The following is a 13,259-nucleotide window of genomic DNA, read 5'->3' as shown; positions in this document are numbered from 1 at the left end:
TATATAATGTTTCCTGTTTCCTGGCTTTTTGTTTTTCTCTTTTACTTATTAAAACCCTTGCACTTCGAGCCACTAGCTTCTACCTCCCTTATTTGATCCTGTCTTCTTTGTTTTCCAAGAATTACAGCCACTCAATAGAATCCACTTTTTGTCATTTGCACCCTTAACAATAATTCCCTTTTGAACTTAGGCATCACCACTGTGCTGACCATGACCACCATCAACACACATTTGAGGGAGACTCTTCCAAAGATTCCGTACGTCAAAGCTATTGACATGTACCTGATGGGCTGTTTCGTTTTCGTCTTTCTGGCTCTGCTGGAGTATGCGCTGGTCAACTACATCTTCTTCGGTAGGGGACCGCAGCGGCAGAAGAGAGCAGCAGAGAAAGCCTCCACAGCCAACAATGAAAAAATGAGAATGGATCCCAACAAAGTATGTCTGAAATTCAAACACTTATCAAAGTTTATAATAGCTGCACAGTAACTTTAAAAGGAATTATACATTTAAAGTTGAAAAAAGTGAATTATAAAAATTGTGGTGACACTTTACAGTAAGGTTCCATTTGACCACTTGGTAAAACTTGGCTGTTTATGCAGTAGAAAGACACTGTTTTTTTAACTTTATGACAATGACTTTATTTAATAAACACAGAATTGCATGTTATTAAGTCAGAATTGCGAGATATACTCACAATTCTGACTTTTTTCTCTCACAATTGCGACTTTATTTCATGCAATTCTGACTTTATAACTCCCAATTGCGTGTTATAATATCAGAATTGCGAGTTTATTTCTCGCAATTGCGAGTTTATGTCTCACAATTCTGACTTTATATCTCGCAATTATGACTTTATATCTCACAATTGCGACTTCATATATAAAAAAGTCAGAATTGTGAGATATAAAGTTGCTATTACCTTTTTTATTTTTATATGGCGGAAACAAGCTTCCATAGAAAACAGATAAAAAGATAGGTAACTTTAGCACCCATAATGCACTGGGCTTGACCTGACTGCCCATGAGCAGGGATACAAAATGTGAAAGTATGATCTGTAGTTTTTATTAAAGCCTTGGAGCTCTCAAAAGTACGGTTTACGTCATCCAGCGTACATTTGCTGACAAATATACAGGGAGGTAACGTGGAGAAAATGTACACAATGTTCATTTACATACATACTACTGACATAGTAACAATACAAAGCGGGTTAAAAATCAGGGGTTACCCTTTAACTATATAAGTTAACATGAACTAATAATAAGTACTTCTTAAGCATTTTTTAATCGTATTTAATGTAATTTTCAACATCTACCAATTAAGTTATCTTACTAACAAGCTATCTACCTACCAAGTTGTATCTGTTGATATTTTAATGGTCCTGACTGAGCTAACATGAACTAACAATGAACAGTTGTCTTTTTATTATATGATATTAACAAAAATTCATAAATACTGTAAAAAAAAAAGTTAGTTAATGCATTAACTAGTGGGTCGTTATTGTAAAGTGTTACCAAAATAGTATATTATTATACTGAAGTAGTTCTGCTCAGAATGGTTTTGCAAAATTTTCACAAATACAGTGTTTAAAACAGAACATTGAAAACGGTCACTGACGCTCATGTTGCCGGGAATCTGTTGGCAACTCTGAATTTAAATAGGCCTAAATGACTCCAGGTGGCTATGTCACTGCAAATCGATGTCAGTGTCAATGCCTGTTACTTGTGAATGGTTGTTTTGAATGTTCTGTCTAGTCTGTATTCATATTTTCACTGTAATTTCAATGTCTGACATGATTGTAACCAACAATGAGACTGCCCTATAAAATCTGTACATTTAGAGTAGTTTATTTGTTTGACAATGAAAGCAGTGGTTCTTCTTTAACATTTCGTTTGCAGTTATATTTGAAGGCTGTTTGGCTGTTGCAGACATCAGTGTGGATTTATGTTGAGGTAGAATTTAAGTCAAGCCTTTTTTAACAGGATGCACAGAATGCAACCACCACTACATTACTATATGAAATTTCATATGTTGACTACAGATATTCGCATAACTTTTGCAAATAGCCAAATGCAATAACCGTCATCTCAGTGAGAATAACTCATTAACTTTTGTTTTACCCTCTCTGACATCAAATTTGGGTGACATCATGTCAAAATAATAAAAAGGCAAATAAAAAGATACATATGCAGTGGCTACAATAAGCTTGTTAACCCTTTGAAAATACAGTTAGTGGATTTCAGCATTTATTTCTTATAAAATGTGGTCTGACCTTCATCTATAGACACAATCTGACTTAACAAAAAAAGTTAAACTTTTCAAAAAACAAAACAAATTGACAACACTGATTTACGATTGACAGGGCAGGCTGGTAAGTGAACCTCTGTGTTATGACTTCTCCAAAAGCTAATTGGAGTCAATAATTATTCCATCCGCCTATTTCTATGCACATTTTGGGATTTCGCATAAAAAAAATAAAAAACGCTGGATGGAAATGCCAAAATGATCATAAGTTACAACAAAAACAAAAAAATGTGCATAAAAAAGTTATGCATTCAATTGAGTCAGATAAGCTTTTTATCCAATAAGAAAACATTCGCATAAACCACATTGGAAACTCATTTACCGAATAAATTCCTCGATGCGCTCAAAAAGACATGTGACTTTGCGATGGGACAGCATAGCTGGCCTTACCAGCGGACCAATTTCGTTGCACAGCATCTGAAATACTGTTTTGTCGTCAAAGTGGTTCTGTATAATTACCTGCCAGAACTGTTTTATGAGTTATCAATGCTGAAATACAGATATTTTGCAAGGATTCACAAATGTATTCTTGCAATTATAAGGTAAATGCATCTAAGACGGATAAAAAGAGGCAGAAAACAGCACTCACATGTTATCAGAGGGCTTATTACTTCCCCCCTTTTTTCCTAGTCCACAGTGTCTGTAATATGCTAAAGCAACATAATAATCTAGATTGGACTAGGAGTATTTAAGGAAAAGATGATTGCTTAGGATAATGCTGGCTAGTAACGTACTATGGTTAGAAAATAAAATAATAGTTGTGATATTGTAGTCATTAAGTTATTTATATATTTTATATAATTAAAACATAGAGACATATATCAGTAGATCTCAGCTGGTTTTTGCTTCTAGACCCATATATTTGGGGATTTTATTATTGGCATTTAGCATTGCTTTCCCTACGCTCTCTGAGACCCTATTAGTAGCTACATATCTGTGACCTATTTTGGGGTACTGACCCTAATATTTAAAAACCACTGAGCAATAACAGAACTCAGGGAACTGGTAAAGACTCTTGTTTGTTAAAATTTGAAGATGTTTCGCTGGTGCTCAGATGTAGTAGAGGTTATTGAAGAATGGCCTTGGATATAGAGCTGTGGTTTTCTTTGAAGCATAATCCACAAAATACCAGCATTACCTCACACTTCTACATTTTTTTGAAAAGTGACTGCTTTGATGGTGATCATTTTGTATGCTTTCAGTGGTTGATGGGAAATGTAGTTCAGAGAGACGATGCTCTGTATGCCAGAATGAAACAGAGGGATATTGACGCACATGACTCCATGTGGGAACCAATCTTTGTGGACGATGCAGCATTAGGACTAGGCGATTCAAAAAATAAGGTACTGAAAACTTTCATCAAGAGAGTTATGGCATATAGCGCGGCAAATCTATTTGAGACCAGTCTTTTTTTACAACATGTTCTCAATTCCAACTTGTCACATATGGACGCTTGCTTAGGAACCATTGGTGTGCAGGGTACCTCTTTATCATAATTTTTCAGTGTGCCGGGCACTCCATTGCTTTCTGTTGTTTGCCTTATGCATCAGATCAAGCCACATTTAATTATTTAAATGTGTTTGTAAAAGTAGAGAGGATTTCATAAATATTTATACTTTCCTAGATATTTTGGAGCACCTAGCCCCACCCCTACCCACTTCTCTATAAAACACGTAACAGGCAAATAAAAGTAGTCACAGGTATTCATTGAAAAAAACTGACCAAAAATACAGTATGAAAGTATTTAAAACAAGCCGTGTTGAATTCCAAGTCTTCCGAAGCCATACGGAATCTTTATGCTGAGAACAGAGTGGAACTTAAGACTTTAAATTAATTGCTGAAAATGATCGCATGCAGTCATATCTAATTCAAATGATACACCCGGACAGTAGCATGTCGCAATCATTCGCAAAGGCACACAAAAGCCGGTGGCATTTCTCAATCAAAGCTGATGTAATGCTTCTTCTGGCAGTTGACACCGATATCCGACTCCCACCGTAGGAGTCAATGGAATAGACTCCCGGAATCGACTCCATTTTCTCCATTTACTTTGTCAAAATAGGTTCAGCAATGAGAATGCAAGATTGCCGTCATTATTATACGGAGCACCTAAAGGGACATGGTGAAGAAAAAAAATATGAGATGGAGGAAAAAATATTTGTCAAAGCTTTTGCGTTCCTTGCAAAAGGTTTGCGTTCCCCCGAGAAAAGTTGCGTTTTCTTGCCAAAATGAGAAACTTTGTGTTTGCTCGCAAAAAAGCTCAAAAGATTTTGCGAGGGAATGCAAAGTTTCTCGGAGGCACGCAAAAAGTTTTGCGATTGAACGCTAACTTTCTCAGGGAACACAAAACGTTTAGGCAAGAAAACGCAAAGTTTCTCGAAGGAACGCAAAGGTTTTGCGAACTAACGCAAAGTTTCTAGGGGGAGAAACGCAAAATCTTTGACATTATTTTTTCTCCCATCTCATATTATTTTTCCACCATCACTTTATAATAATAATAATATTACAATATAATAATATTATTACACAGTAAATGTTGGCTTCTTTTTTTATTCTGTCATGAAGCCTAAAATTCCTTTTATTAAAGGAGAACTCCTGGCAATTTTTAAGTTAATCTTGATCGTTAGACCTTTGTGAGTACTGACTATAGAAAAAAAAATGAACCGGATTGGTGCTTGCTACGCGGAGCTGCGACCGCGAATGCCCAGAGCTCCCACCCAGCTAAAACGGCAGCTATGGGGGCATAGGTCAGTCAATTTTGGGTCCATTAACGCACATCATTAATGTGTCACTAGATCAAGGGAAATTTCCTGAGTCATGGAAACTTGCTAGTGTCATTCCTATATTTAAAGGTGGTAACTCCCTTCTGTCATCTAATTACCGACCTATTAGTATTTTGCCAACAGTATCTAAAGTCTTTGAAAAACTGGTTGCTAAACAAATCACCAATCATCTTAATTGCAGCTCTTTTCCTTTGCACTCAATGCAGTTTGGTTTTAGGGCTAATCATTCCACAGAGACAGCAACATGTTACTTTCTGGAAAAGGTTAAATCAAATATGGACAAAGGAGGGGTAGTGGGAGCAATCTTTTTAGATCTTCGTAAAGCATTTGATACAGTTAACCATTCAGTTTTACTGCATAAACTTCATGTATTTAATTTTTCCCCAAAATTCATTAGCCTCATTAATTCATACCTTTTATCTCGTTCACAAAGTGTAAGAATTGACCAATATAATTCTACCCCCTTACTATTATCAACTGGTGTTCCACAGGGTTCAATTATAGGTCCAATTCTTTTCAGTTTATACATTAATGATTTACCATCTTTGTGTAAAAACTGTGACACTTTGATGTATGCAGACGACACTGCTGTCTTGGCCTATGGAAAATCTACAGAGGAAGTTGCCTCAAAACTAACAGAGGCCATGACACTGATTTCAACCTGGCTAGAGCAATCCTGTCTGCAATTGAACATATCCAAAACAGTAGCCATGTTCTTTTCAAAAAATAATATAAATATAAAACCTGAAATTGTAATATCTGGAGAAAGATTACAGGTCGTCACAGAATATTAATATTTAGGACTACATATAGACTCTAACCTCAACTTCAAAACTCACATAAAAAAAGTTAGTAATAGGATTAAGTTCAGTCTAGCGAACTTCAGATTCATTAGAGACTTTCTTTCAACAGAAGCTGCTAAATTATATTTCTTTTCTATGATCTTATCCCACATAACATATTGTTTAATAAGCTGGTCCAATACTCACTCTACAACAATAAAACCATTAAAAACATTATACAAACAAGCATTAAAAATACTGGATAAAAAAAACATACCACTACCACCACTGTAGTATTCTGAGAAAATATCAGTTACTTACTTGGGATAATCTAATTAAATTCAAAAACATCTGTTTAATTTATAAAATCAGACATGGTCTAGCACCTCCTCCACTATGTGATTTTATACATTTTAGATCTAGTGAGGTTAGGGTAACCAGAGGGGCAGTGAGGGAAGACTTCATTATTCCCCGGAGAAAAACAGCTTTTGGTCAGTCTGTTTTCTCCGTAAGTGCAGCGCAGCAATGGAACACAGTGCCCGAAAACATCAGAGAGTCTTTGTCACTCTTTTCATTCAAAAAGAATGCAAAAAAATGGCTTGTAGAGAGCCAAACTTGTGGGCACTAATGCTTTCTGTGTGCACTTAAACATTATATATTTATTTATTTTATATGAATTGTATTTCTTAACCATAATGTGTTGTATGTAATTGTATTTTTGTGATTTTATACCTGTGGTTATTTTTAAGGTTGCCTTTTTTACACCTGGCTGGGGGACTACCGATGAAAATTAGCACTTCTGAGCTAACTCGGGTACATTTACATTGTTTCAATGTTGATTAATGTACACTGTCCCCTTTCAAATAAAGAGAGATAATAAAATAAAATAATGGACATAGAGAGCGTTTTTGAGCCTCTTAACAGACACAAAATGCAATTAAAATGTCTGTCCAACATGAACAGGGACCCTTACATGTGAACAAGATGCGTTTAGCAACTTAGCCATTGTTTCAACTCACCTAAATAGTCTTTTTGTAGTCTCGCGCTGCAGTCCCGTGCTGTAGCCGGAAAAGGTAAACAATGAGCTTTATTTACAACGCTTATTTACAAAGCTTTAATTATTTCACTAGCTTCTTCGACTTGAATTGTAATTGTATTGTAATTGTATTCGCTGCAAATGCGGTAATCTTTAGCGCGTAGTACTACGGGAGTTTGCACATCAAGTTGAAGTACAACTAGCCACAACTGCAGAATCTCGAGGTCATGAAAAGGAAGACAATGAAAATTTAAGCTCTTATATTTTCGCATTCTGTTGCCACAATTTGGAAAGGCACAAACACGAACCATTTCTTCTTCACTTGTAAGCAACTCTGATCTTAACTCGTCGCACATGATCAACGCTCCTCCCACCTGGACATTGTTTACCTTTTCCGGCTACAGCACGGGACTGCAGCGCGAGACTACAGCTTGCCATCTAAAAGACTATTTAGGTGAGTTGAAACAATGGCTAAGTTGCTAAACGTATCTTGTTCACATGTAGGGTCCCTGTTAATGTTGGACAGACATTTTAATTGCATGTTGTGTCTGTTAAGAGGCTCAAAAACGCTCTTTATGTCCATGCCCCCATAGCTGCCGTTTTAGCTGGGTGGGAGCTCTGGGCATTCGCGGCCGCAGTTCCGAGTAGCAAGCACCAATCCGGTTCGTTTTTTTTCTATAGTCAGTACTCACAAAGGTCTATCGATCAAGATTAACTTAAAAATTGCCCGGAGTTCTCCTTTAAGCCACACACTGTTAAGCGTGATTGGCCAAATTAGTCCAGTTTAGTCCAAAAAGCTGCTTGGACAGGAAAGTTCAAGATACTGAAAACAATGTCTTGCCTAAATACATATAATTTTTTTTTAGGTTTTTCTTTTTATTTCTATTGATTAGTTTACTGGGTAACACTTTATTTTCATGTGTCCTTGTAAAAGGTTACATGTACTATTTAATTTACTGTAGTAATAACTTTAAATTAGGCATAATTACATGCAACTAGCCCTAAACCAAACCTCAATCCTACCGTAACCCTATAGTAAGTACTAAGTATGTAAATGTATAATTTCACTCTTAACAGGGACTCATTAAAAAAAAAAAAAGAGTAAAAGTTTACTGATTATGAACACAAATTAGAATAACCATGGCAAACTAAATTAATATCGATTGTATTAAAAACACTTTGGTGAAACCACAAAGCTGGCATTGAGGTATGTATTATTACAATGTAATTGGCTGTTATCTTTTGTAAAGCAAGCTACATGTAGGATAAAAGTATGTGACTGTGGTGTTGTTTCTGCGACAGCTCCAGCTCTCTGATGCACCATTGAGCCATTTCAGACACAGCAACGGAGTCGACAACAAGAGTCGATTCCTGAGCTGGAGTCAACTCCGACATGAGGGTTATTACGAGTCGAGGAATCGACTCTTTTGGAGTCGACTCCCCATCACTAGGAAATGAGCTTTACGGCGGATGGAAATTGTGATCACTTTTTGGGTCTGCTTCTCATGTAAATCAATCGTTTGGCCTCAGAACCCTCCAATATATGTACATCTTGAATAAATTGTGACTGTAGTTGTATCTGCCTGTTATGTCCTGTGTTTTATATTATATAATACACAAATGGGTTGGTTTAGGGGTATGGGTTGGGTTATGTGTGCAAAAATGTTTATATAGTGTAATGTAAATACAATTATTCTGGCTGTTTAAACTGAAAATCATACCACAACATATACACAATTCACTGAAAGTCTTTGGGATGTGCTGGAGGAGACATTACAGAGTGCTGGACCCTTGCATTGTCAATACAAGGCCTAAAAAAATATATATATATATTTAAAAAAAAGTCTATGATTGGGTAATTATTGGAGTGATTGTTATGGTTCTAACAGTTCTTCTAACCATAATTGATGGAGCGTGTAGCTGTAGTTTCTTAAACAACCATATATGAAGACACATCATGGCCATACTCCAGTATGACATTGATTTATCAGGCTCAAATTATGAAAGAATGGTTCGGAGGGAGCATGAATAATATTTTTTTTCAGACATGAAGTCCAGACCTTAAATTCACTGAAAGTCTTTGGGATGTGCTGGAGGAAACTTTACAGAGTTCTGGACTCTTGCATTGTCAATACAAGATCTTGACAAAAATGTATGCACCTCTTGATGGACATAACATTACAGCATTTATTTCTTTCAAGAGGTGCATCAACTTTTGTCAAGATCTTGTATTGACAAGAGTCAAGCACTTGGTAAAGTTTTGACAATTTAAGCCTGATGAATCTTGAAATTGTCATCCTGGAATACTGCCATGATGTGTCTTCCAACATGGTTGTTTAAGAAATGGAAAGCTACAACATTCCATCAATAGGGTTAGAAGAAATGTTGCCAAACATATACTGTAATGTGCTAGACACATTACAATCACTGCAATAATGATCCAGTCATAGACTCCTAAGCATTTGAATCCAAAGACCAACTTTTTGGGCCGTGCAGTGTATGTCATAGTGGCAAAATAATACTCATTCTATATTTTTATCATGATGACAAAATTCCCATGACCATTGTGTCTGTGTATTAATATCTAATGTTTCTAATTGAAAGCAATGGAGTACCTTGCATGTTAAAAACTGGTGCTAAAGAAGTAGCCTGTATGTTAATGTGACGAGTTGGGATTAAGAATGTGTTGTTATTTTTTTTAAGATTTCTTGTTTCCTCCTAAAAACAATTGTTGACCCAAATTGAAAATTCTGTCATAATTTAAACACACTTATGTTGTCCAAACTCTATGACTTTCTTCTGAACGGAAGATTTTCTGTGGTCTTATTGTGCAGCTTCAGATGACTTTGCAAAAAACTCCTGCTTTTTTGGAAAATATTTGTCATATTGGTCAAGTTCTCTTTCAATATATAGAAAAATAGCGGGCAGAATATTTTTTCAAAATCTCTTCTTGTGTTTCGAGGAAGAAAGAAAGTCAGATTTTGAATGACATGTGGGTGAGTAAATCATAACAGAATGTTTTTTTTTTTCTCCATTGCCATCATCACCTCTCTTTTCCCTCCAAACCACTCACCAAAACAGATGTTTACTATTTTAGATACTATTTAATAAAATATCATTGAAAGTACAATTTCAGAAAGGAAAAGGATATCTGTTTTAAAACCTTTTTTGTAATATTTGTTTATTTATTAGATATTTATACATATCGGTTCAGCATCCAAAAGGATTGCCTATTATTTTTCAGGAAAAGGTCATAATTTTGTTGAAATATATAGTATGAATTCTATCATGTGTACCACCATGCCTTACCTTACTTTGCTTTACATCTCTGTGTGCACCAACACATTTCCATTATTCTGTGTTACTGGCACTTTGTTGGTTTGTCTCAGTCTATGTTAAATACTGTGTTAAAATGCCAAAAAGTGTAAAGAATAATTAATGAAAAGCAGTAGGTAAGTTAGCATTTGTTCTCTTATTATTACTTTGTTTTATGCAAATGTGATTAATTTAATTGGAAATGTATTGTTTTATATATATATATATATATATATATATATATATATATATATATATATATATATATATATATATATATATATTAAAAAAAGAAAACCGTTGAAGATATTTATAAAAACAGACCTTCAGAAATCAATCTGTAATTTTTTTTCCCCAATTGATATTGTTTATGATGCACAACAAAAGTAATGGAAAAATATTACTGTTACCATTACTAACCTGTCCATCTGTATCTATGTCTTAGATGGACCCCCATGAAAACATCCTTCTCAGTCCTCTGGAGATCAAGAATGAAATGGGCACATCAGAGTTAAGCCTGGGTTTGGGCGACCCCCGTTCAAGCATGCTGGCCTTCGACAGCTCCACGCTGCAGTATCGGAAAGCCGGCCTGGCTAGGCACAACTTTGGGCACAATGCGCTGGAACGCCACGTTGCTCAGAAGAAGAGCCGACTACGACGGCGCACTTCACAGCTTAAAATCAACATCCCTGACTTAACTGATGTAAATTCAATCGACAAATGGTCGAGAATGATCTTCCCCACTGTATTTTCTTTCTTCAATGTCATCTATTGGCTTTATTATGTCAACTAACTGGATTGCCGGGCCGTCCAAGAACCGCCACTTATTTTTATGTCAGTATATTCTTCCGTTGTCCTGCTTCTGATTTTGCAATACAAGCAGGACTTATGTTGACAGATTAAAATCAGGACTAACTCTCTTTAACCTTGGGTTCACCTTAATTGCTGGCTGACACCGATACTCAAAAGAGGTTAAGAACAAATGGTGCCTATTCCAAAATTCAGTAGTTTTTAGCGTGTTTGAGAGTTTTGTTCAATATTAGGTATATCTGTTTTGTGGCAAAATTATCAAATCAGTTATTGCTGCAAATTAGTATCTTTTTAGCAACAGAAAAATCAAAGACTTAAAGATTAGACATCCTCGGCACTTCACTGTTAGTTCTTTCCTCCTTTGGCAATTGTTAAGAAAGCAGCACTCAATAATTTAATATTTGTATTCCTTTATTTGAAGTTTTCTTTTTTTATGGTCTATTGAGTAAGGAGACTATAGGAATAGTTTTATCATATGGTTGTATTTTCTACTTTACACACAAATGATAGTTTATTTATTCAAGAGAATTTATTATACACTTTTACTTAAGCTCATTTATTTGGGTACAATGTGTCACTCAAATCCTTTACTCTGAAGTTTATTAACACTTTGGTAAGCTTTACATTTCCAATATGCTTATATTATGTTTAATTTTGATGTCCAGCATGCTATGGAAGTTGAAGGTATTACTTCTAACTACCCCAAACAACTCGATTCAGCTGCTAACTCTAATCATTTTTATAGCTCCCATAAATCTTGTGTAATGCTAGTCTATTCATTAGCATTCCCATTCATCTCAATTGCAGTTGTTCTACTGATGCTTGAAAGTATGTGACCTGAATTCTGCCATCATTGTTCATGATGGTGAAAATGCCACATGACTGATTGTTATTCAGCAGGAAATAGCAATTCTTATTAGCTGATGGCATCAGAATAACAAACCTTAACCCAAACCCTTCAGCAGCGATTACTCTGAGCTGTGATGTGAATGGCACCTTACAAGGAAAATATAACCCTTTTTTCCTGTTTGTAAGAGCACTCAAAAAAAAAACAATGCCAGAGGCAAAAAATGATAAATATTTTATTCATCAGACTATAGTATATATGCTTTTAAATAGCAAAACTGTGTAGTTACAACATCTAGTGACCGGCCAAACCTTGACACCTTGTGTGTAGTCTCAAACCGTTCTCACTCCAAAGGCATCAAAAACTGCAGCATTGTCAGATGCCTTGCCACTATTAAGATGCTAAAGGGACAACTTTGGCAATTGCTATACACTATCTACAGACTAGGATTACCACTGCTTTTAATGAGAAACCATTCCTGTCAATACACGGACACAAATGAAATGGGGTTTTTATTGTTAGGAAATTATATATTGAGGTGTAATCTTGTCATTATGACACAAGTATTGAGTTTTGATTTTTAGTTTAAGCCACAATCATTTTATTTACACTACACTCAGGGCTTGACATTAAATCCCACCAAATGCGTGTGGTTTCAGCAGTGGTGTGTAATACAGTATCCTACTACGCATTTTTATTTATAATATATATCAATTTTACAGTTGTAGTCTTTTAAAAAGGCATCTTAAATAAATAAAAAATAAAAAACTACGTGCAATGTAGTGTTATAGATTATAGATTTTTTGATAGACATAGATATTGAAATATCCGATACTCATTTTTAATACTTCCAAAACTCATTTTCCGCAGCATAGATAAACAATACCAGCTGCGCTTTCTTGCTCTCTCATCTCACGTAAACACAGTCAGTTATGTTTAAGTGTAAACAGTTGAGAAAGAAAACGCATGTAACAGTATAATTGATATTTGCGTCAGGTCTTAAAGTGACAGCAGCCTTATAAACCTGCTGTCAATTTATGAGATAATATTAAAAAAATCTATATGGCAGTTTTCCCCCATGGTATTGATGTCAAAATTGTGGCAAGTGAAAATTCTGATTGGCTGGCAACTTTGGAAAACCACTCGCCACAGTGACTGCTGAGCAAAAAAGTGAATGTCATTCCCTGATTTTACAATTTAGACAGTTTGAGCGCCTAACCGGACCCCTACCCCTATACCTAACTCTAACCATTTCTCAATGTAAAACGACATAAAGGAGGATATAACAGGATACAAATACAGTCACAATTATTTATTCAAAACTTGCAAATATTCCAAGTTGTACTGAAGAAGCGTCATCAATTGAATGAGAAGTGTGACTTTCT

The 13,259-nt window shown here is 35.4% G+C and overlaps 1 protein-coding gene across 2 annotated transcripts in view; it reads left to right on the top strand.

The window, feature by feature from the left end:
* The window catches only part of gabrb2b (gamma-aminobutyric acid type A receptor subunit beta2b), a 243,333-nt gene extending 230,691 nt beyond the window's left edge, over positions 1-12,642 (top strand). The window contains exons 8-10 of one of the 2 annotated variants that reach the window (XM_077224821.1): positions 191-435; positions 3,504-3,644; positions 10,663-12,642. In XM_077224821.1, the coding sequence (XP_077080936.1) occupies positions 191-435; positions 3,504-3,644; positions 10,663-11,010 (734 nt within the window). In that variant the 3' untranslated portion in view covers positions 11,011-12,642. The remainder of the gene's footprint in view (positions 1-190; positions 436-3,503; positions 3,645-10,662) is intronic. The other variant, XM_077224822.1, reaches the window with a different exon arrangement.
* The last annotated feature ends 617 nt before the right edge of the window (positions 12,643-13,259 follow it).

Source organism: Siphateles boraxobius, unplaced genomic scaffold (assembly GCF_051911475.1).
Source record: "Siphateles boraxobius isolate OS27281-9 unplaced genomic scaffold, OSU_SipBor_1 92, whole genome shotgun sequence".
NCBI lineage: Eukaryota > Metazoa > Chordata > Actinopteri > Cypriniformes > Leuciscidae > Siphateles > Siphateles boraxobius.
This window is presented reverse-complemented; position numbering and strand designations above follow the sequence as displayed.